The sequence below is a fragment of the Protomyctophum parallelum genome, assembly GCF_964188405.1.
Source record: "Protomyctophum parallelum genome assembly, chromosome: 14".
NCBI lineage: Eukaryota > Metazoa > Chordata > Actinopteri > Myctophiformes > Myctophidae > Protomyctophum > Protomyctophum parallelum.
In genome coordinates, this window is record NC_139709.1 from 44,137,214 (window position 1) to 44,162,846 (window position 25,633).

Below are 25,633 nucleotides of genomic sequence, written 5' to 3' on the forward strand. Positions count from 1 at the left end.
CTCAGCCTGCCGCCATGCAGCCCCAGATGCAGAGGAGATGGAGAGGCATGGATGCTTCGCCTGCCTCCAGTTCCCTGCCCAATCTGGGCTCGCTTATTCCCCCAGTGAAGCTGTGCTTTACGCACGCGCACGCACACGCACACGCACACACACACACACACACACACACACACACACACACACACACACACACACACACACACACACACACACACACACACACACACACACACACACACACACACACACACACACACCAGAGTCTCATGTGACACAAGCAGCTTTGATTTTTAATCTCCATTAGAATTCATTCCTGCTGTGTAGTGTCAGCAATATGGTGGAAATGCCACAATTCTGTTTAATGGAAAAGCCTGTCGGATGGCCCAGGTGTTGGAAGGGAGATTGTTCCTCCACGAAATGCACGGAGCACATTTCAGGGCTATTCAGGGTCAAACTGGGAATAGGCAAGCCAAAGACCACACACTAGCACAGCAGGTTGTTTGAAATGTACCGGGGTTTTGAAATATCTTTAGGCCAGCATCTCTCAAACATTTTCATGTCAAGGACCACTACATTGATACGTATTAGGCGGTGGACCCACATTTACTGGAATAGAGAACTGATAGTGAATAGTCACAGATACAGTACAGCATCTATGATGGGACTATATACCTTCTGGCTGGTGAAATTATAGTGAAACTATACCTGTTTTTATCAACCTGGCATCCCATGTTATAGGCACAAAAGAAAAACAACAACAAAAGCAGAAGTATCAAAAATATGTGTTCACTATTTTTTGAAGAGAGCTTAGGCTACGTTCCCATAGAAAAGCCAGCGGTGGACATTGCCCCACAGTCCCATGTTGTGTTGTTTTGACTGGAACAGCACACAGATATTCTTAACGCTTGCTTCTTGTTTGGCGTAATTGTCCTGCATCTCACGGTGTCTGCTCTCTCCTGTGCCCTTCCGCCTCAGTGACTAATGACCGTCATTAGTACGAAGCGAGCGCGCGCATACGTGCTCTGCTCTCTCACACACACACACACACAGTATGTGGGCACTTGCAGGTGTGTGTCTGTGTTTATGTGTGTGTGTGTGTAGTGTCTGCACTTTGTATAAAGATGACCTTTCTCTTGTCTCCGTGGCGCAGGGTTCCCAGTGGGACCGCTGCCTCTGCCGTGCTCTGACTCTCATACACCTCCATCCACTCTCATGAGTCCTCATCCGGCCTGATATGACCCCCTATAGTCATCATGGGCCTGCTATCTTCATCCACCACGATGACCTCCAGAGAAGCTTGTATCCCTTAGCCCATTCTGACCTGAGATCAGATTCATACGAGGTTTCCGCCGGACACACACTGGTCCTGATGAACCCATTCTGGCCTGAGATCAGATTCTAAAAATGTCAGTCGTTCTTTGATTTTTCAAAAAATAGCAGACCTACAAGCTCGTATCGCGCCACTCGGTGGCGCGATATGAGCTTGTAGATCTGCTATTTTTAAATAGCTAAAGCATAACATGATGCCAACACCAAAATGGGTGCCCGGTCAGAATGGGTTAAAGTATACAGTATATGAATAGAGATGGCATCCGAGTTCTTCTCCTCCCATCCACTTGCATTAAGTTGCTCAAAAGCTGCATGAGGCGATTTCACTCCTCCTTCCGTGTAGGAACAGAGTGCATTCTGGGATGGATTTGCCCCCAAACACATGAACGCGATGCCGTTGAACGTGCACGAACGCGCACGAACGTGCTGCCGTCGTGAACGTGCACAATGATAGTCAACGGACCAGCGCGTTCATGTGTTTGGGGCCAGGCTGCAATACCAAATTCGGCCACTATGTCCATTTCGCCTCAGGGTTTCCTCTGGGTGCCGTCTCTATTCATATATACTCTAAGTTGTATCCCAGGACATGATTACAGGGCTGTCACGAACAGCTATGTGTCCATTTTGACCTGAGATCAGATTTAAAAAAATGTCTTCTACATCCTGACAGTTTTCTGAAAAAGCTATGTTTCTATGTCAGTCATTCTTCGATTAAAAACAATTAGCAGACCTAGGAGCTTGCTAAAGCATAACATAATGCTAACACCAAAAGGGGTTTCCGCCCAAAATGGGTTAAGTATGGATGTATGTCTATTTGAGTACAGATGTGTCCGTATGTCTATTCGAGTACGTACAGCTGCAATACCACTGGGTGACCTAAAGTGGCACTGTTGCACTGCTCAGTTCACACGCTTGACAAGCTCAAAATGCATCACAACGTGACACGTCTTGAGCTTTGATTGGGCCGATTATGCAAACAATGTCGCAATTATCACAAATAATTGCGGTCAGAGCATTATGCTGTGATTGTGACAGGCCTAGACACGATGAGGCTATAGGACGTTTGCACCATCCTCAGCGAGGAGGACACAAACAGCAGATGGTTTGTAACGACGTTAAATGGTACAATAATCCTTCTTCTCTGTCTCTATTTTGGTCTCTATCTTTCTTCCTTGCATTTTCAATCTTTGAACCCTTTTTCACTCGTGTACACACATGCACGCGCACGCACACACACACACACACACAAGCAAACATGCACTCGCGCTCACACGCATGCTTGCCCAAACACGGCATACAAAGCGAGAACAAGATACGCCAAGCGTGTGTCCTAATGACTTTCTTCCTGTGGTGAGGAGGGAATTAATGATTTCATTTGTAATCGCAAGGAGTTTCACATCCAGGCCACCTTGACAGGTTGTGGGCATATTTTTCCCCCTCCATACTGTAACTTTGTACTTATTCCCTTGGCTCTTGGTACTGCTAAAACACACGTGCGCACAATGTCCGCACACACAAGTGCATAAATGTGAAGCTCATCCACTGGCTTCAGTTTAATTGATTCTAAGTATACTTTTCTTCCTCTCTCTCCGGCACGCACGCACACACGCACACGCACACACGCACACGCACACACACACGCACACGCACACGCACACGCACACACACACACACACACGCACACACACACACACACACACACACACACGGTGTGTGATCGACGAGGGATTCTCTGTATGTGAGGTGCCATTGATCATCCTTCAGCTGCCAGTTACGTCTCAAAGTGTGCTCCGGCTGATCCCCATGCAGTCTGTTCGTCCACACAAAGGGATTAACTGACCATGGCTTGTGCTCAATAACTGATCCCAAATCACTGACACTGGGGTGCAGGGCGAGACTTCGCTTGGCTGCGTGGAAACACCTTTGTTTCTCATGTATTAACCGGGAAAGCATCTGTGTCGTTAATTTTTAGATTTGAGCTATACTGTATATACACAACATATGTTTTTCAGAAAACTCTTTTTTAGAACAGTGGTTCTCAAAAATTGCAGATATACAGCGCAAGCTTGTTTTTGAATATTTGTTTTGAGTCATTTTGACACAAATATTCTACTCTGGCGGTCCCTGGCACATAACATTTTCATTTGTCCACAGCCAAATACATTTCATTTTGGGGGTCCTTGACCCCCCCCCCAAAAGTTTGAGAACTTCTGATGTAGAAGGCATTTGTAGCGTCGGCCTCAGGTCAGAATGGGTTAAATACCGGAAAGAACCCCGCCCCACTCCCCCTCTCTCATGCCAGTGCATGCCAGCTTCCTCGTGTCGGGAGGAAAATCCTGATTCCAAGTGGTCATTAAGTCATCACAGGCTGACAGGAAATCACTGATTAACTCATTACGTGCCCGTACTACTGGGCTGTACATGTTGATTTTCTGTGACAGGCGTCTAACACTATCTATCACATCAAAGAGGATCATCTGTCACGGCCCTGGAACCGAGCCAAACCATTGATGGTCATTAAGATATGAAATATACTGTGAAACACTGAGGAAATAAGCCGACAAAATGCAATCAGCGCAAGAAACAGCCAACATGGAGGGGAAAGAAAAAAAACTGGTTGGAATAATGTGTTAATCCTTCCACGCCGGCGCCACGTCCAACCGGGGAAACTCCCCCCCTGTCCTGTCAGGTGAAAAGAAGCGGCTTGGGCTCCTCATGCATAGAAGGAAGCATGAGGTCAGTCCGTTGCTCTCCCCAGGTTGGCAGAGGGAGTAAGTGCCCAGTATTACATTAGACAATTGACACTATGGCCCCTTTTCCACCGGTTGGTTCCCAATGGGAACCGGTTCAGTTCTTTTTGGTTTTTAGTCCATGAGCCAGAGCTACAAAATTGAAACATTAATTATGAATTGAGTAGGCAAAACCATACATATATTAGATTGTTATCACCGTGAAACTTCCCCAATTGAGTACTTACATGAAGACAATGATCTATTGTATTCAAAATTTTACATTTTTAAATATGCAAATGAGGCATTATGTAGGAAAATATGCAAAATAATCGAAAATATGAAAAAGCTACTACTGTGGAAGGGTTATCATTTATTAATTTACTTGTATTGATCCTATAAACAATTTAATATAGGGTATAGTTTGCCCACCAATTTTGGAGCTCTGGCTCATGGACTAAAAACCAAAAAGAACTGAACCGGTTCCCATTGGGAACCACCCGGTGGAAAAGGGGTCTATGGGTGAAAAATAAATGGGTTACACAATCGTGGGATAAAAATAATAATATTATAATGCTGGATTACTGGAGACTATAGAGGCAGAATAATGGTTAAAGGTATAGTGTGAAACAGGAGCCCCTTTAGTGATTGCTGTCGTGAGGATACATTTTGCATGTTGCAGTCACAGTACACTGTGGTGTATCGCACCCTGCCGTGCCACTTTGACATGCATTTTGAATGGCTACATACAGTATGCAAACATCCTCAAGCAAGGACACACACACACACACACACACACACATATAACCATACCTAGATGTGGATGCTTATAGATAGTATAGGCGCAGTAGAGTCGGCTCATGACCGTGAACACAGAGCACACGAGCTGTGAGACGCGATAGACCATTTTGTTGTGCAAGTGCACCAGAGTGCACAAAAGAAGCATTCTAAGGAGTGACAAGAGAGGGAGATAAAGAAGAGTGCAAGAATGTAAGCGACGAGAGGGAGAGAAAGAAGGTGAGAGGCATAGAAAGAAGTTAGAAAGGGATAGAAAGAAAGACTAAAATGGGGTCGAAAAAAGGATGAGTGGTGGAAAAAAGTGGGAGAGAAAGGAGGCAAAGGAGGATTATAAAGAAGGGGTAGAGAGAGGTGTAGGTGTAGTGAGAGATAGAGACAGAAGGGGAGAAGGATGTATCCGATATCCTTAACTCGATTTGTCTGCTCTGACAAGTGCTGGATGATCCTATTAGCCGGACATTTTGGTCATTTCCTTGGCAAAGGATATGGTAAGCAAGAGAGAGAGAGAGAGAGAGAGAGGGGGGGGAGAGAGAGAGAGAGAGAGAGAGAGAGAGAGAGAGAGAGAGAGAGAGAGAGAGAGAGAGAGAGAGAGAGAGAGAGAGAGAGAGAGAGAGAGAGAGAGAGAGAGAGAGAGAGAGAGAGAGAGAGAGAGAGAGAGAGAGAGAGAGAGAGAGAGAGAGAGAGAGAGAGAGAGAGAGTGTGAGAGAGACAGACAAAGAAGTAGAGAAAGCAAGGCATACTGTAGGAAAGGAGGAACTAAGAAGGTGATGGTGGAGCAGTGGTTATGATCTATTGGCTGTGGTGATGGTGGAGCAGTGGTTATGATCTATTGGCTGTGGTGATGGTGGAGCAGTGGTTATGATCTATCGGCTGTGGTGATGGTGGAGCAGTGGTTATGATCTATTGGCTGTGGTGATGGTGGAGCAGTGGTTATGATCTATTGGCTGTGGTGATGGTGGAGCAGTGGTTATGATCTATTGGCTGTGGTGATGGTGGAGCAGTGGTTATGATCTATTGGCTGTGGTGATGGTGGAGCAGTGGTTATGATCTATTGGCTGTGGTGATGGTGGAGCAGTGGTTATGATGTATTGGCTGTGGTGATGGTGGAGCAGTGGTTATGATCTATTGGCTGTGGTGATGGTGGAGCAGTGGTTATGATCTATTGGCTGTGGTGATGGTGGAGCAGTGGTTATGATCTATTGGCTGTGGTGATGGTGGAGCAGTGGTGATGATCTATTGGCTGTGGTGATGGTGGAGCAGTGGTTATGATCTATTGGCTGTGGTGATGGTGGAGCAGTGGTTATGATCTATTGGCTGTGGTGATGGTGGAGCAGTGGTTATGATCTATTGGCTGTGGTGATGGTGGAGCAGTGGTTATGATCTATTGGCTGTGGTGATGGTGGAGCAGTGGTTATGATCTATTGGCTGTGGTGATGGTGGAGCAGTGGTTATGATCTATTGGCTGTGGTGATGGTGGAGCAGTGGTTATGATCTATTGGCTGTGGTGATGGTGGAGCAGTGGTGATGATCTATTGGCTGTGGTGATGGTGGAGCAGTGGTTATGATCTATTGGCTGTGGTGATGGTGGAGCAGTGGTTATGATCTATTGGCTGTGGTGATGGTGGAGCAGTGGTTATGATCTATTGGCTGTGGTGATGGTGGAGCAGTGGTTATGATCTATTGGCTGTGGTGATGGTGGAGCAGTGGTTATGATCTATTGGCTGTGGTGATGGTGGAGCAGTGGTTATGATCTATTGGCTGTGGTGATGGTGGAGCAGTGGTTATGATCTATTGGCTGTGGTGATGGTGGAGCAGTGGTTATGATCTATTGGCTGTGGTGATGGTGGAGCAGTGGTTATGATCTATTGACCGTTCTCCTAAAAGGCCAGTCCTGCAATATGGAACAACTGCATTTGTACATTGAGTTAAATTAACAGTGATTTTACAATATAAATTGGGGGTCCCAGATATAAAAATGCCATTAAATGGGTATCCGTGGCCTAATGCATGTCAAACTGGCGGTCCTTGAAATGAAAATGCTTGAGAATCACTGCTATAGCCGCGCATATTATCATTTTCAAATGGGCGTCCACAGGCTAATTAGTCAATTTGGGGGTCCTTGACATGAAGAAGTTTGGGAACCACCGTTAATCCTATGGTGGAGCTCGTACTCGACAGCGGCGGGTCTCGTTCATGACTCGCACACACACACACAAGAACGAGCCTGGCACGTTCAGGAATGCAATTCTACGATAGGCCGACCCCTTCCGGAAGGGGTGAAAAGGGAGTATGCCGGTGCCGTCTCTATTATTCATAACTCTATTGCAACTCCGTGCATCCATTATCCGCAAATGGCAGTTGCAAGGAATTTGCATCGGTGTGGACTGGCCTTTAGAGTTTTACTACAGTATCTATGCTAGGAGGGACACACGTTAGTGTGTGTGTGTGTGTGTGTGTGTGTGTGTGTGTGTGTAGGATGGCAAATAACCTTGATGGTGACAAATTCACTGCTGTCCTGGGTGGGAAGTGCCTGTGTGTACATTATTGTGCTTTGAGTGTGTGTCTATATAAGGTGTGTACCTTATATATCTGTGTGTGTGTGTGTGTGTGTGTGTGTGTGTGTGTGTGTGTGTGTGTGTGTGTGTGTGTGTGGCTGAGGGGGATTGCACAAACGCACAAACTATAAGAGGATCTGGGAGCCATTAGAGCATTTACGTGTCAGACTACCTCTCCATCAATACGAGCATTTCTCACATGCGTACAGTGCCCCAGCAGTGCCAGAGCCCCGTTAGCGAGCATTTAGACACCATTAAAACCGTCATCTTATTAAACAAGCCGACACAACACATAACGCACTCCATTCTTCACCGGACCTTCTGTGAAAGTCCTTATTCCGGACTCTCACTTACACTCCGTCGCACCCCTCCGGCATTCGGCTGTCTGGCGCTGTGCACTATTTACCCTTGTCTGCTCTTCCCCTGTTATCCATCTGTTTCTCTTTTACAGCGCTCGTTTGCCTCGCTCGTTTCCTCTCCCTCTCTCCTTCTGTGTGCCCGTCGCTGCGTGATGTTTTCCGGCTGTCATTTTGTTTTCTCCCCGTATCCTCCTCAGCTCACTTTTCTGAATGACTATCTTCTGTCCCCTTTGTGTGTCACAGGGATCTAAACAGCTAGTCTTGCCATAACTCTTCCCTTTCTCCCTCTGGTTCCCTGGCACTCTCTCCTCCTTCCGTCTCGATTGTTCGTTCTTTCCAAAAGTACCCGCTGCCACCCCCTTTCCCTCACCCCACACACCCCTGTGAGTAATGTGCTTGGCGTAATTAGGCCGGCGTATCACCCAAAATGTGTGTGATTTGCATGCCGATAAGATTGGCCAATCGCGGTGGCACCGAGGCAGCAGATGTCCTTGTCACTCGGTGACATCATCAGAGGTGACCCTGAGAGCGGCGGGAATGGCGCCGGTGGACGAATTGAAATCGGTCGTCTAATTGGAGGAATATTTCACCACAGAAACACGACGCGACGGCCGAGTGTAATTAGGAAAGCACACCCAGATAGCCGACTGCCGCGGTGTTTCATTAGGTGCAGAGAGGAAATCAGGACAGGCATTATGCAAGGAGGAGATGTGGCATTAAAACCAGGCAAGGTTTGGGTACGAGCTGAAGCTTGTCACCGGCGTGTACCAGTCGCAACCCCCAGCCCCCTATGATTCTATATTTAAACTGCCTCTCTGAGGACACGCAGTGACAATAAAAGACAGAGGGTACTGTAGCCGTGCATTAGTCTGAATAATGACAACTGAATAACAATAATATAGAAAACACGGTGTGGGCTCGAGTTGATAAGTGCATTCTGGCGGATGAGACGTAACCCTCCTATACTTCTGTCTTCCTATTGGTTGACCCACATGACGTCAGAGCCCAGCAGGAAAACGGGCCGGGAATAGAGATGTGCGATAACAATAGTGGCCTCGCTATACTCGAGCCCTCAATAATAAGAGAGTATAATTGTCTGGTCATCTAGAAATGAGTCTACCCAGTTGCCGTTTGACCTGTCAGCTATAGTCAGAAGGACCAGTTGACTCTGCAGAATCAAGTGTATGAGATTAAAATCTCAAGTCAGTCAATCAGTCTTTCTGTCTGTCTATCTTCACACACTATTACACAGGCAAGCACATTTCAAGTACATCTAACATCTAGTAACATTAATTATGTCATATGCAATGAATGAGGATGTTCACACACACACACACACGCGCACACGCACGCGCACACGCACACACACACACACACACACACACACACACACACACACACACACACACACACAGAGTGCCAGCGCATCCAGATGCCAGCCGTGGCACCATTAGGCAGAGAACCACCTGCCAGGTTTAACCCATTCTGACCGGGCACCCATTTTGGTGTTGGCATCATGTCGTGCTTTAGCTATTGAAAAATAGCAGATCTACAAGCTCATATCGCGCCACCGAGTGGCGCGATACGAGCTTGTAGGTCTGCTATTTTTGAAAAAAAACGGACATTTTTAGAATCTGATCTCAGGTCAGAATGGGTTAATCAGACCAGTGTGTGTCCAGTGGAAACCTCGTATGAATCTGATCTCAGGTCAGAATGGGTTAACGCTTCCGTCTGTCTGGTACACCTGGCTGCCATCTAACACAGTGCTCCCCATGGTGCCACCACTCTCCCCATCCTGCATGACCTTTCTCTCTCTCTCATTCGGTACGCCCTCCTCCTCCATATCTCATCTCTCTGTTTGCTCGTTTCACACTTCCTCTAATGCCCTGCTTGGCTAATGCTGCGTTCAAAGTGGCAGCTGTACAAAAGATCTGAAAACTCTATACCTCTTCAGACTCCATCTTAGCCCGCAGCACTTGCCGTAGCACTTGCACTATAGCCTCAATGTGACCTTATACAGGCGTATGCAACGACTAACCTTATGTCATTTAGATAGCATATTAGACATTGCACTCTATATATAGAGCTTGCTTATGATCCTGTATGGCTATTTCTATGTATCTCTCTGGATTAACCCATTTTGACCTGAGATCAGATTCTAAAAAAAATGTTTTTCGATTTTTCAAAAATAGCAGACCTACAAGCTCGTAGCGCGCCACTCGGTGGCGCGCTATGAGCTTGTAGATCTGCTAAAGCATAGCATAATGCTAACCAAAAGGGGTTCCCGCCCAAAATGGGTTAAGAGCGTCTGCTAAATGCCAAAATTGTAAATTGTAAAAAAAATAAAGTAATAAAAATAAAATAAAGTAGGAATTGTGCGAACAGAGAAAAAGAAGAGAAACCACTCGTTTTGTAGCTTTGTAGCTGCAGTTGAAGCCAGATAGCTCAACTTGGCAGATTCTGTAGCAGCTATAAACATACGTCAGGCGTCGCTTTGTATCTTCATGCCCGCTGGCGTCCATTGGAAATGAACGGCGGCCTGTAGCTTTGTGTCTGCTGTGTGTGAACACAACATAATGTCGCCAGTTAATCTCCCTCCTTCGCTCATTCAATGTCGTTCTGTCCCTCTCTCTCTTGCTCTCCACTCTCTCATCTCGTAGCAATGCTTTTGTTTCCCCCCCCCCCCCTCCCTCTGTATCGTCAATCGTCTCCTATGCATGGGTCAATTGTATTTCCATTTCCGTAAGATTTATGTCTCCAGCTATTAATTTGATTCCCTTATTCCCTCAGCACGGTACACTCTCAGTCATTCAGGTGTTCTTGCCTGTGTGCCTTACTGTCAAGTTTCATTTCTGTGCTAATGTTATCCACAGTCGCAAAACAACCTTATACTGGAAAATGGCTGTCCTTGCCCAGGGTTGGTGACAATGATGACATGACTGACTATTGTCATTACTTCACTGTACAATAAATAAATATATGCGTGTAAGTGACATTTTGGTATAATATCTGCACTACAAACATAATTATAATGCATGTATAATTATAGTTATACGAACCCATACAAACTCATAATGCTTTATAACAACAATAACACAGTTTAACCCATTCTGACCTGAGATCAGATTCACACGAGGTTTCCCACTGGACACACACTGGTCTGATGAACCCATTCTGACCTGAGATCAGATTCTAAAAATGTTCGTTCTTGGATTTTTCAAAAATAGCAGACCTACAAGCTCGTATCGCGCCACTCGGTGGCGCGATATGAGCTTGTAGATCTGCTATTTTTCAATAGCTAAAGCATAACATGATGCTGACACCAAAATGGGTGCCCGGTCAGAATGGGTTAAAGCATTGCATAATTAAGCATAGATACATTGTAATTGGCTTATACAGTAACGACGGATAATTACAGCTAAGCACTCATATCGTATGTATCATGATGCAATCATAAAGCCTTTTATCCTAGAATACAATTGCACAACTTTGTGCACAGTTTGGGTGGACAAGTCATATGCTGTGACGTACGCGGAGTATACGTATTGTGCCGTTAACGCCTGTGCGTTGTGGCCGTGACTTCAACCCAGTTCTGTGGGTCTGTGACTAGTACTGGCCAATCACAATGATAGACGTAGGCTTTCCTAGAACTGCGGTGGGATCCATAATAACGTATCATCCCACCCTTAAAACAATATACACGGACACACAATATTCACGAAGAAACACAGAACAACAACAACAACAACCTGCCCAGCATAGAAGAACACAGTCATGGCCAAAGATAAATCACTGTCACTAACCCTGTAACATGCACACCGTTTTCCTCTTTATGTATTTAACCCATTCTGACCTGAGATCAGATTCATACGAGGTTTGCGCCGGACACACACTGGTCTGATGAACCCATTCTGACCTGAGATCAGATTCTAAAAATGTCAGTCGTTCTTCGATTTTTCAAAAATAGCAGACCTACAAGCTATAGATATGAGCTTGTAGATCTGCTATTTTTCAATAGCTAAAGCATAACATGATGCTGACACCAAAATGGGTGCCCCTTCAGAATGGGTTAACGATGTATGAACAATGTGTCAAAATCCATTACAAGTATAGCACATTTTAGTCGACATTCATTAATCTGCATGTGTTCACAATCATAATTAATAACACAGAATGGACATGCAAAAACAATATTTATTGTCTTTGTCATTCAATTTAATTGTACTGTAACTGAACGAGACATATAGTTCAGTGTATTAACCTGTTAAAACCGGAAAAGCATGTGTCCTTTTAGATTTTGGCGTTGGCTATTCAAAAATATAGCAGATGTACAAGTTCACTATTTGAACTCTCTATTTCTTTATGTTTCTACAAAAATCTTGAAAGTGTGAGAACTACTGATTTAGAAGGCATTTGTTGAATCGGTCCTCAGGTCTTAACCCATTCTGAACGGGCACCCATTTTGGTGTCAGCATCATGTTATGCTTTAGCTATTTAAAAATAGCAGATCTACAAGCTCATATCGCGCCACCGAGTGGCGCGATACGAGCTTGTAGGTCTGCTATTTTTGAAAAAAATCGAAGAACGACTGACATATCTAGAATCTGATCTCAGGTCAGAATGGGTTCATCAGACCAGTGTGTGTCCGGCGGAAACCTCATATGAATCTGATCTCAGGTCAGAATGGGTTAATATTATTGTCCTTTTTGTGTGTCTGTGTCCACCACAGGCCAACATGGCAATGACCCCTGCTTAATGGGAAAAGTAATTTAGCTTTGGGTAATTAGATTCACATGATCTTATGGTCATGATTGAAGGGGTTGAACATGTGTGCGTAATTAGATTCACATATCTTATGGTCATGATCGAAGGGGTTGAACAGGTGGCGTCAAGGTGACCACCGTGTACCCACTCGTTTGCACATGTCAGCAGTTACTCAACTTATGCTCTGGGGGTTTGAGTGTTTGCTTACATAATACTGCTGAAATTGGTCTTCACACCTGAACATGTATTTTCTGTTTTTCCCTAAAGGAGCTGGAGAGAGACTGGGAGGCCCATTATGTTACTGAACACACACTGGGGGTCCACGGAGCATAGCCAGGCGGTCCGCGAAATAATTCACATTATCATTACAATTATGTTCTAATTGGTTTTTGCACACAATCAATTTGAATACAATGACATGATACATATTGTAGTAGTGGTTTCTGTTTATGATGCAATGGGTTTGAATGATTTTGAGGATTTTGTTTTTAATAGAAATAGTTCCAGTGGCATCTAAATTTACACATATATAATGCTTATCTGTGTTGCGAGGAAGAGGGGGGGGTATCTGCATGGCCAGAAAAGTTTGAGAACCTCTGCTCTAGTCTATAACAACGATTACTCTCGGAATATAACGTCCACAAGACTGCCTGTACCATTTAATGGTTCAGGCAAAGAAAAGGAATATTTGCTGTATGACCATTTATAAACCCCCCCCTCTCTCTCTCTCTCTCTCACACACGCACATGCACGCACGTACGTACAGGCCAGAAGCCAGCTGTGTGCAAGCATGCAGCATCCTCTAATCTGTGGCTTGCTTGGTGGGTTCTTCCAGAATCCCTGGGCCTAAAAAGGCCTTGCCTGGCTGGGCTGGAACAGTAACACCCTACACTTAGCTGCATGGCGCTAGATAGCCCACACCCTGCTAAACACAGCCAGATGTGGAGGGACAGACCAACTGGCTGACTGACTGACTGACTGACTGCAGCAGGGCACACGCTTTGTTATAAGATCCCCTCGCTCACTATGCTAGAGAATATACTTTACTGCTACTTCCACTTATCCTCAAGCCTGAAACAACCATAATGTTCACCCTCGAGCCAAATAAATTAACCACATGAATCCTAATGCATGCTCTTATGGCCATGTCGTAATAGGCGCACATTCTGCAAAAAAGTAGGCGAAAAAGTCTTTGAAGTTGGGAGAAGATTTGGCAAATATATTAAGCAGATCTACAAGCTCACAACGCCTCGTCGTAATGCAACGCATTGTGAGCTTATAGATTGGTTCTTTTCGCTATTTGACGAACAACAAAATATATAGGGTTTAAGTTGTACCAGTGCCTGGGATGGTGCTAACTGTAAGCCCTTTTCTGACACCACGAGGGAACAGGAGGTGGTTTTAGGTTTTGGTTTATTTCAGCAGTGGCTGTTTATCAAGGGCTGAGGCAGGCGTGAGGTCACGTCCCACTGGAATACAAACATCACGGTTCCTGCCGTCGTATTTTTTCTCACAGCAGTGATGGCTAAAAGCAACATGTACTTAGTAGGCCAGAGACATGTGCAGATCTGTAGAGCTCCATGTATGCTCCAGTTTTACCATCTGCCTTATCGCTTTGTGAGACGTCTCCTTCTTTCATATTCTCTCTGCCAACTCTGCCGTCAATCTGATGGCGTAGGGGCGAGGTTTGTGGGGATGAGTGAGGGTAACTTTCTGTGCAAGTTCAAGAGGGGCTATAACCGTTAAACAATCGTCATGTCACATAACCTCTGAGAGGAGAGATGCACCTGTACTTTACAACTGCACGCTAAAATCTTTAGATCTCTTAATTTAACTCTCAGGGGTAAATTCACAAAGGATTGTCTGGCATTCGTGGTCCCGAAACCTGCACAAATACAACAAAAAAACACAGTATACTTCTCAAAGCACTCACAAACACATCGTGGGTGATTATGCGAACGTTTAGTTCCAAATCGGTCCTTTCTATGCAAATAAGCCTCATTCCAAATACAAAAAAGTCCAATTCATTAACACCAGCGCTAACAGCCGCACGCAGTTAACCCATTCTGAACGGGCACCCATTTTGGTGTCAGCATCATGTTATGCTTTAGCTATTTAAAAATAGCAGATCTACAAGCTCATATCGCGCCACCGAGTGGCGCGATACGAGCTTGTAGGTCTGCTATTTTTGAAAAATCGAAAAGCGACTGACATTTTTAGAATCTGATCTCAGGTCAGAATGGGTTAATCAGACCAGTGTGTGTCCAGTGGAAACCTCGTTATGAATCTGATCTCAGGTCAGAATGGATTAAGAGTGAAGGTAGTTAGCATCATCAGAGAGGCACATTTATGATGGGTGTCACGCCCAGACATTATAGCGATCATGGCAGCAGGGAATGTAGCCAGGCCAAGACATCATCATGCAGATATTTCTAGCACAGGGGTGTAAAACTCATTTGACTCATTTTTTTGTCCGTGTTCGCGTGCCGGGCATGAATGCTCTCACTCTCAACTAACTAATTTGTTCACAACACGCACAGAATTCCGGGTTACAGAAATTTGTATAGTGTACTGTTGTTTCATACTTTGTCGTGTGTACAGGTGCCTCTAGCCTGCCTTATCCAAGCAATCAATGGCCTTTCAGTGTGCATAAAAGAGTGTGTGCATGACCTTGTTAATAAGGTTAATCAGAAGCCTGATGGTCTATAAACATAACATTAATTGGAGGCAGAGTAGTCCAGATCAAATATTTATTTCCCCAACACACTGTCTTTACGTACAGGAACAGAAAACATAACATTCCAGGTATCCATGATGAAGGTCAATGCAGCCCAAAATGTTGTATTTTGCTGTATTGAACTAGATAATTGTTTTGTCCTTTCATGCGTTGGCGGATATATAGTTGGTTTTTAGCCCATTCTGACCCGAGATCAGATTCATACGAGGTTTCCGCCGGACAAACACTGGGTCTGATGAACCCATTCTGACCTGAGATCAGATTCTAAAAATGTCAGTCGCTCTTCGATTTTTCAAAAATAGCAGACCTACAAGCTCGTATCGCGCCACTCGGTGGCGCGATATGAGCTTGTAGATCTGCAATTTTTCAATAGCTAAAGCATAACATGATGCCGACACCAAAATGGGTGCCCGGTCAGAATGGGTTAGTATACCTAAATTGGATAGTACAGTGGAAAAAGATATATATATATATATACGGGTTCAGGAATCGAACCTGCGACTGCATTAGAGCCTATAGTATGCACCTTAACAAGTATAGGCCATCGGCACCCTGCATAAGGACTTTTTTGCCAATGTTTGAGTCCATTGGCTTTAATAAAATTAACCACGTCGACTATTACAATGGTATTCTCCGTTTTCAGGCTTAACACCTCCGCACCAGCTTCACAAACAACTCAGTAATAGTCAAAGATCCATTCGTACACAAATAAATAGTGTGACACAAAGCCACCATATAGGCTATACTTTGTATAATTGCCAACGAGGGCAAATTGCACTCAGCTGTGGAACCTTATGGGAGGGTTTGCGCTGGCATATGTTTAGCATAATCATATATTCTGTGTATCAGGCCTGAAAATGAGGCAGATAGCGAGTACAAGTGACTTACTATCACTATCATGGTGCTATCAGTGCCCACAATCCATTCTTTGTGAATTTGAGAATAAACTAGAAAAAGTGCCCTTCTGGGCACAGGTCTCCACCAGGTTATCCACAGATCCGTGCAGTTAGAGGTAAAAACACTTTTCGGCCAGTTATAGCGCCACCTTGAGGCTGAGTTGAAATTGTTCATGTGGCATTTTGTCCTCGGCCTAGTGGGAATGTGGGTGCACAATTTCACGGAAATCACGCGATGTGTTCATGATTTGCAGCATTTTGTTTGAAACTGAGCACTCCTGTGAACTTTGGAAGCCAATCTTAACCAATCAGGATGGAGTCTGAGAAATCTGAAAGACTGGTTTGGTTGAATGGCTCTAGAGAGACTGTGTACCAATTTGCGTGATGTTTGGACAAAATCTGTAGGTGTGCTGTGCAAAAACTTGTTTTGCACAAAGCGGCCTCCTGGTGGCGCTATAACAGGCCGTTCTGGAAAGTTTGGGGCAGAGGTTCATCGTTGGCATCCAGGGAGTGTGTGTGCAAAATTTGGCATCGACCGGGTTAACGGTGGCCGAGATTAGCTGCTAACGGACGGACACACACACACACACACACACACACACACACACACGGATGGACGGACGGACGGAGTGCAAAACATACTCTCTCCCCATGCCTTCGGCCTGGTGGAGACAATTAACACCGAGGATAAAATATGGATACACATGGATATGCATTCGGTTATGAAATATGGATGAAGAAGGGAGCCATGCTGTCAACCATTGGTTTCCATAGAGATGTTTTGAAGCCACTATTTCAGCTAATTCCAAATCCACCATCTTGGAATATCTGGCTCTACAAAGCAAACGGAAACGAATGCTATTGGCTGGAAGAGCAGCAAGGTTTCACTCAGTAGAAACAGTAGAAACTCTAGAGGCATACACTACTTTATTATCAATTTTAAAATGAATGGGACCATAATTTACAAAAACGCAGAAGACTTCAAACTAACAACAATGTTTTCGATGGTAATTCAAATCAAATATCCATTGAGTTTAATGGTATGACATGACAGCCATAACCATGACAGCGTATGGTATGTGGACAGGTTAACGAGCGACAGCCTCAGGATGACCCGTTTCCTCTGAGTCCGTGAGTTAGAGAGCCGCTGCTTCCATGACGTGTGTGTGTGTGTGTGTGTGTGGGCGTACTGGATGCACATCGTTAGATTGTTTAGATAGCTGAGTGCTGTTTGACTGCGTTCTGCGTTGTTTACCGTCTCCGCTGTGCTAAATGAGGTGTTTCCCCCGAAGAACGCCAACGTTCCAGGACCTTAAGATGACATAAACGAACATGGACGGAATGTGTATGCCTTGGACAGGTTATTTTGGTGTGCGTGTGTGTGTGTGTGTGTGTGTGTGTGTGTGTGTGTGTGTGTGTGCCTGCCTGTCACATTTATTTGTGAACGTGTTTTCACGTGTTTTGGCAGAAATGAGCCAAAGTATCCCTTTGGCATGGACATGACTGAGTGGAAAGGGACCATGCGAGAAAGAGAAAGAGAGAGAGAGAGAGAGAGAGAGAGAGAGAGAGAGCAAACGTCACTCAGCCACTTAGGGTATCGCAATGATTTGGAAAAAGGTCAAGGTCTAACTAGCCGATCCCCAGCTGACAAATCCATTGTCACACTCTGGGCCAAAGGCGAACGAGTGCAGCAGAGAGACAGATGCTTAGACCCTCTTCTATTAACCGGAACAGGTCATTAAACACAAATAATCGCCTCAGTGTTCTGATGGTCCAGTGACTAACTCACTCTATCTCGTTTCCCCCCGCCTTCTGTTTTGCTCTATCTCTCCCTCTCCCAAACTCTCAGTCTCCCTCTCCGTGTCTCCCACTGTAAACATCGCAATCAAGAGGCGAGTTGACCTTCGTCCTGTGATGCAATAGCAGCCCTTTGGTGTTTCACAGTGATGGCTCTGATGTGCGTCTGTGGGATGCGATACACAAACAGTCGCTTTGCTAAATTTACACGGGATGTGCGTTACGGGGCCGGCGCAGCGCAGACCAATTTGCCAGCCAATTAAAATGCCATCCGTGTTCAACAAACCAAGCGGGGGGGGGGGGGGGGGGTGGGGGCGTTTCAGTTCAACAAGATTTTGGAATTGCGATTAGACTTGGGTCGAGGCTGTATGGTATTATGGGAGGTTGAGTTACACGTTGGTGTCAGATTCATTTTCAAAAAAGTAAAAGAAAAACATAAACCCGTTGGCTGAATTCAAACGGGATCAACGTCCGCCACAGAGCGCCACTGCGATGATGAATACAATCTCTGGGTCTAACGTCACACTCCGTAACACTTTCTGTCCTAACCCTTCCGATCTCTGGGTCTAACGTCACACTCCGTAACACTTTCTCTCCTAACCCTTCCAATCTCTGGGTCTAACGTCACACTCCGTAACACTTTCTCTCCTAACCCTTCCAATCTCTGGGTCTAACGTCACACTCCGGAACACTTTCTCTCCTAACCCTTCCAATCTCCTTCGCATCAACCTGCCTTTGAGTACACTGTGTGCCTTATACTGTAGCAAGGCTTTAACTTGCGTCATCATGGCTCACCAGCGCTGAGTTATGACATATAGCAGTTCGGATTCCTCATTAGTCCAGAGAGAGATTACATAAGACTTTGACTTATGGTAAATCCCTCATGGTATTCTGTGTGTGTGTGTGTGTGCGTGTGTGTGTGCGCGCGTGCCTGTGTGGGCGAGTACAAGAAAACCCACCATCTGCCAAGGTGGGTCACAGCTGGCCATCTCTTCTATCGATCATGCTATGGCCAGTGATATGTCATTTGCTGTTACTTTAAATGGGGTGTACTGTAAGTGATATTTATTTGTTGAAAATAAATGTTAAATAGCTCTATACTTCCATAGTAAACATCGCTAGAGTTTTTAATAACAGAGGTCTCTCCAACGCTTAAGCAAATACATTTCAGGCCGGGATAGCAGAAGAGAGAACGCATACAGAACTCAGGATAAAACGAGTGAAATTGGAAGTTGACGAAACAAAAAAGTGAGCAGACAAAATTGGAACTGGAACACTAAAAATGTAAGCTGATAAAAATGACTGGATGGAGTTGGTGAAAGCACCTGAAAATGTATTTTCTGTTTATTACTGGAGAGAACAAACACTTTACAGAGTCTACCTGGAGGCTGAGAAATGAATTTGCAGATTTTAGGAACACAGTAGAGTAGGATATCCTGCCCGATTTATACAACCCTCTAACAAAGAATAATGGAGGATATACAGGTATATACGTATGCTGGCAAAGCACCTTTAAGTATTCCAAAATGCAGGTTAAAGATTAAAGAAGATTAGGCTTTTGTCATCAGAAAGTCTACACTTTGAATGCCCTGCCCCTGGAGACCAGGCTCACTGACTGAATTGGTCCCTTGATTTAGATCCTTGCATAAAACTCACTTTTATAGATTAGCTTTTCATTTTTATTCGTCTGTGTTTTGATCTTGTTTTGAAATTATATCACGTTCTGTTCTCCCACACAGACTTCATTAGATTGGCAATACAAAACATAGTATTTCAATTTGATAGATCTATAGCATTTAAACATCTCAACTTTGAGTTTGAAAGAATCTAGGCTGGTCTGTCGCCTCGTGGGTCATTGAGCTGGGGGTGATCATCTTCTAAAACAGGGAGTTCTCAACCCGACATCTGACATGCTGGATCCTGAAGCCCAAGTCGCCTCCTAGAAGTGGACTTGTTTTCTAGGTCAGGGTTGTTGAGTCTCTGTGGTTATACTTTGTTGTAACGATAATCAATGGTGTCTATTTGCCCATGCACTTTGATCTGTGATGTTACTCCCTGGCCGCAGAAATGTTCTTGTAGGGAGTGGACAGCCTGAGCATCCAAAGTTTGCGTGTGTGTGTGTGTGTGTGTGTGTTATTTATTTGCTTTTCTCTTTTTTCACACTTGCTTCTTGATTTAATATTCAATGGTCGTACAAGATGAGCAAGATTAAGTAAGCTAGTTTTAGGTTATGTACTGTATATGTATTTTTAATCACAGCTTAATTTTAATTTGACCACATCTCGTTTTGAATTTGCTTGTTTGTTTGCATTTCAATTGATTGTATCGTATTGTTGGATTGTGTTTAACCCTGTGCAGCACTTTGTTCAACTCCTTTTTAAATGTATGAATATATATTAATAAAGTTTGATTTGATGTCCCCCCTGTGAATAAGTGAACACATAATTCCACATCACCATAACCCTAATCATTATAGTTATATTAAGGCCTAATGCATTCCTATCTGGCTGCTTATTTTTAACCCATTCTGACCGGGCACCCATTTTGGTGTTGGCATCATGTTATGCTTTAGCTATTGAAAAATAGCAGATCTACAAGCTCATATCGCGCCACCGAGTGGCGCGATACGAGCTTGTAGGTCTGCTATTTTTTGAAAAATCGAAGAACGACTGACATTTTTAGAATCTGATCTCAGGTCAGAATGGGATAATCAGACCAGTGTGTGTCCAGTGGAAAACTCGTATGAATCTGATCTCAGGTCAGAATGGGTTAAACTCCAAACGCACACACACTCACGCACTCGCACGCACACACACACACACACATGCGCGCGGGCGCACACACACGCACACGCTCACTCACCATCGAAGGCCTTGTACTGTCCGGTGAGCGAGGTCTGCAGGGCACGTCCAGCTTCTTTGAGCAGCCCTTCCATCTCCCTGCGACTCAGACTGGCCAGGCTGTCCTCCATGCCGCTGGTACAACATGTGTACCCTTGGGGACAGACACGCAGGTGCTCCCCTGGAGAAGAGATGAAAGAGATCAGGACCTTTTACTTTGACGATTCATTGTCATAAACATCATTGCCATCAATGACAAAGTCACCTTTTGCCACAAGACAATGACACAGGCTTACTTTCACAGCATTGACATTTGCCAAAAGGTGTAGGAGTGGAATCCATTTTTTGACTGCTGCTGCAGATGATGTCGGCTTTGTCTTTTTTGTCTTTCCTATCCTATCATTATGGTTGTTATCATTATGTTGCTATTCTGCTAAAATGTCCGAGGAGCCACACTAAAGTATGTTTTACTCGTTATGTACAGTACCTGTACAAACAATGTAACAATGGTGTTCTATAATGAAAGCCTAGATACAGGTATTGTACAAGCTATAATCTACCTTATCTATCTTGAATGAGTGTGTCGAGAGGACATGCATGTTTGTGATATCACGCAGGTGGAATGGAGATAAAGATGGAGATTTGGCACGTTGAACAGAGCAGTACTGCTTCTCGACCTTTTCTGCACCAGGAGGACCCACTTTTGAACATCTCAAAAGTGTTTTAATGATCAGTCGGTGAGATTGTGAATGACAAAAACGTTACATTATATTATCATTAACCCATTCTGACCGGGCACCCATTTTGGTGTTAGCATCATGTTATGCTTTAAGCTATTTAAAAATAGCAGATCTACAAGCTCATATCGCGCCACCGAGTGGCGCGATACGAGCTTGTAGGTCTGCAATTTTTTGAAAAATCATTTTTAGAATCTGATCTCAGGTCAGAATGGGTTAATCAGACCAGTGTGTGTCCAGTGGAAAACTTGTATGAATCTGATCTCAGGTCAGAATGGGTTCAATCGTGGTGTTTTGGCAATTATACGGGGGCCTACTTCTGAGATCCTCACGGCCCACAGGTTGAGAACCGCTTGAATAGAACACATGGACTGAGGATGATGGAGGAGGAGGCAGCCGGCAAGCATGGCGGAGGATTTTACAGCCTTGAACCCAGAAGCCTGCCTGCCTGCCTGCCTGCCTGCCTGTCTGTCTGCCTGTCTGTCTGCCTGCCTGCCTGTCTGTCTGTCTGCCTGTCTGTCTGCATGGCAGGATGTGGAAAACTCTGTGGCCCTGAGAGCAGTAGAGCGAGAGGGGGCATAGACTCTCCTACAGCCTTAATAAGCGCCTCTGACTGAGGGTATGTGAGCGCACACACACACACACACACACACACACACACACACACACACACACACACACACACACACAACACACACACACACACACACACACAGAGTGTGTGCACACTCCTTGCGCACACATGCGCACACTCCGAAAACCAGGAAGGTGGAATGTGTCCTTTCCTTGCAAACTTCAAAGGGAGGGCAAAAAGATAATGGACACCTTCAGATGTTTATAAACTATAGTCCATATCTAGCAAAAAATACCAGATGCTTTATAAAATATAATTATATGGAAAGGAGTTCAGTGAAAAGGTGGCTGTCCGGTTAGCGGAATGTTTATTCAATGAATTGAATAAACATGATTCACATCAAGTTGAGGAAGTAGCTAGTTCTATACATACAGCACTGTACCTACTGTGCTTGGAATAATATTGGCCTATGAATGTACACTGTAAACGTGTAATTGTTCCAAACGGCTATATTTACAATTCTTTGGAGCCTTTTGTAGTTTGTTTTTTATCCCACGATTTTGCAACCCATTTTTTTCACCCAGTGTCAATTATCTAATGTAATCCTGGGTGCTACACTTCCTCTGCCAACCTGGAGGGCCAGCGGACTGACCTCATGCCTCCTTCAATGCATGAGGAGTCCAAGCTGCTTCTTTTCACCTGACAGGGGGGGATTTCGCCGACCGGACGTAGCGTGTGGAAGGCCGGCTAGCCTTTTGTAGTTAAATTGAATGTATATGGATGATACAATTGTCCCTACATGAAGCCTGATTGAGTTGGCTGGGAATAGCTCTGTGCAAAGCAGCCTGAGGTAGTGCCTAACGGGGTCCAAAGCAGCCTGAAGTAGTGCCCAACAGCAGGTAGTTAGGTAGTGCCTAACGGGGGCCAATGATCAACAAGCAAGCCACGGCCGACAGATATCTGAAAATAAATTTGAAATACAATTTTCAGAGGGTGAAATTGATGATTGAACCATCATCAATTTCACCCTCTGAAAATTGTATTTCAAATTTCTTTCACTAGAAACATCAGCAGCAACACAGGTGCTGGAAAATGGAACATATGCTCACACACACCCTTCAATCACAGACGCCCACAATCCTACACAGCGTATTCATAAGCAAACCCACGCTCATTCTTATCTTCATGTTCGACATCTCTCGCCGTTACCACAAATGACAGCTCATCAGTGACTAAACTGCCATGCCTCCAACCTGCATAGCATTCACCATGTCGACACTCTATGTGGGTTCATGTGTGTATTATTATCATAACAGGCTCAATTGTAGGACAGACGGCAGCCAAGGTTTTGAAATCACAAGGCTCTGTATATCCCTGAGATATGCAGAAACGCATGCAGTGCTGCTCAATGCACAACAGACGCAGCACCGAAGTCACTCCTAGTTCTGAGACTGCTTAAATCAGCCATCAACCGTCCCACTTTCATGTTCTTTAATATCTGCACATCTTTAGTTTCGGCTCTATGAGGGGTTCTGAGCTCAGAGTCAAGTCTTGACTGTAACCATCCCTCGTGGTAGTTCCTGGACTCGTTCAGTAGTGTTAACAGGTTCAACAGGATGGGTAATAATATTTTCCAACACTGTATCGAAAACATGAAAGTATTCACATGGTCATTATGGATGTCAACAGAGGGTATATGCGCGTGACATCATATACCCGGAAGTTATGGGAACGCCTATAGAGTGGCTAAAAAAAATCTGATTGCATTAAACGATGTTAAACTACATTAAACTGACTTTGCCACTTGATTTTCCACTCACGTTATGCATGCGCTTATACCCCCTATATTAAAAACGGGGTGTTAAAACAACATTCCGCTGTTAAAAATCTGGTATTTCTACAGCCTGTGCATAATAAGAAGAGTGCCTTGGTTTTCCCGTTACCCTATTCCCCCAGCACCTCAAATCCTGGATGGTAACGCTGTGTGACCGAGACCCAAATGTGCAGCGATGGGCGAGCTCATGGATGGATCTACACGGGTGGTGAGCCACACAGCCCGTTTCAATGCATAACATTGCCATGAACTGAGATGAGAGTGTCCCAACTCCAACTGAAACATTTATGAGAGCGCCAGAGGAACTGTTCTTTCATATCATTAGAATTTTCAAACGCGCACGCATGCACACACGCACGCACACACACACACACACACTGTATGCGTCTTCTGTATGAAGAAATGTAAAAATGGTTCAAATTGAAAATGGAAGAAAATTATACATCCAAGCGGCTACGAAATTGAGGGTATATTTTCTCAAAGTGACATTCATCTAAAGGGCCACGAGAGCGAATATCATGTGTCAATCATATTCTTTAAGAATTCAGAATCAACGGAACAGATATTTCACCCTTTTAAGCATTCATCTGAACATTTTTGATGTCCTCCCACACATCCCCATATGCATAAGCCCCCCCCTGCCCCCCCCCTCACACAGACAGAAACATCAGAAATTCTGCAAAGTACAGTGGACCAAAAGCCTTTCATGCCTTTTACGACTTCACAGCATTTCAGAAGATTATTTTAGATTGTGAGACTGGACTTATAATACTCTGCCTCTAAGGCTCCTATCTCTCTCACTTTGTCTGTCTGTCTGACTGTCTGTCACACACACACACACACACACACACACACACACACACGGTGTTGTGCCAGTGGCCTGTCTTGTACTAAACCAGTGTGTAGATTGAAAAGTTCCATTGGGCATCAGATGGTATCACACCCTGCCTGCCAGAGACCTAACTCCGTCTCATTGATACTGCCATCTCATCCACACGCCCAGCAGTGACGAGAGCTCCGTGACTCATTCTAGCGCTGCCGCCGGGCACGAAACCTTGTATCTCCCCTGTTTTATGTTAAAAGAGATCTTCGCCCTATATCACTATACAACTGATACAAGAGTGACACAAAAGTAGTGAAACTATCGCAGATCTACGAGCTAGTTCTTCTAGACCCAAACTACAGATCTACGAGCTAGTTCTTCTAGACCCAAACTACAGATCTACGAGCTAGTTCTTATAGACCCAAACTACAGATCTACGAGCTAGTTCTTCTAGACCCAAACTACAGATCTACTGTACGAGCTAGTTCTTATAGACCCAAACTACATATCTATGAGCTAGTTCTTATAGACCCAAACTACAGATCTACTGTACGAGCTAGTTCTTATAGACCCAAACTACATATCTACGAGCTAGTTCTTATAGACCCAAACTACATATCTATGAGCTAGTTCTTCTAGACCCAAACTACAGATCTGCGAGCTAGTTCTTCTAGACCCAAACTACATATCTATGAGCTAGTTCTTCTAGACCCAAACTACAGATCTACGAGCTAGTTCTTATAGACCCAAACTACATATCTATGAGCTAGTTCTTCTAGACCCAAACTACAGATCTGCGAGCTAGTTCTTCTAGACCCAAACTACAGATCTACGAGCTAGTTCTTATAGACCCAAACTACA

General features: G+C 44.6%; 1 protein-coding gene across 1 annotated transcript in view; it reads right to left on the bottom strand.

Moving 5' to 3' along the window:
• The window catches only part of gpc1b (glypican 1b), a 113,826-nt gene that overhangs the window by 27,666 nt on the left and 60,527 nt on the right, over positions 1 to 25,633 (bottom strand). The window contains exon 3 of the mRNA XM_083782289.1: positions 20,827 to 20,985. Coding sequence (XP_083638415.1) covers positions 20,827 to 20,985 — 159 coding nt within the window. The remainder of the gene's footprint in view (positions 1 to 20,826; positions 20,986 to 25,633) is intronic.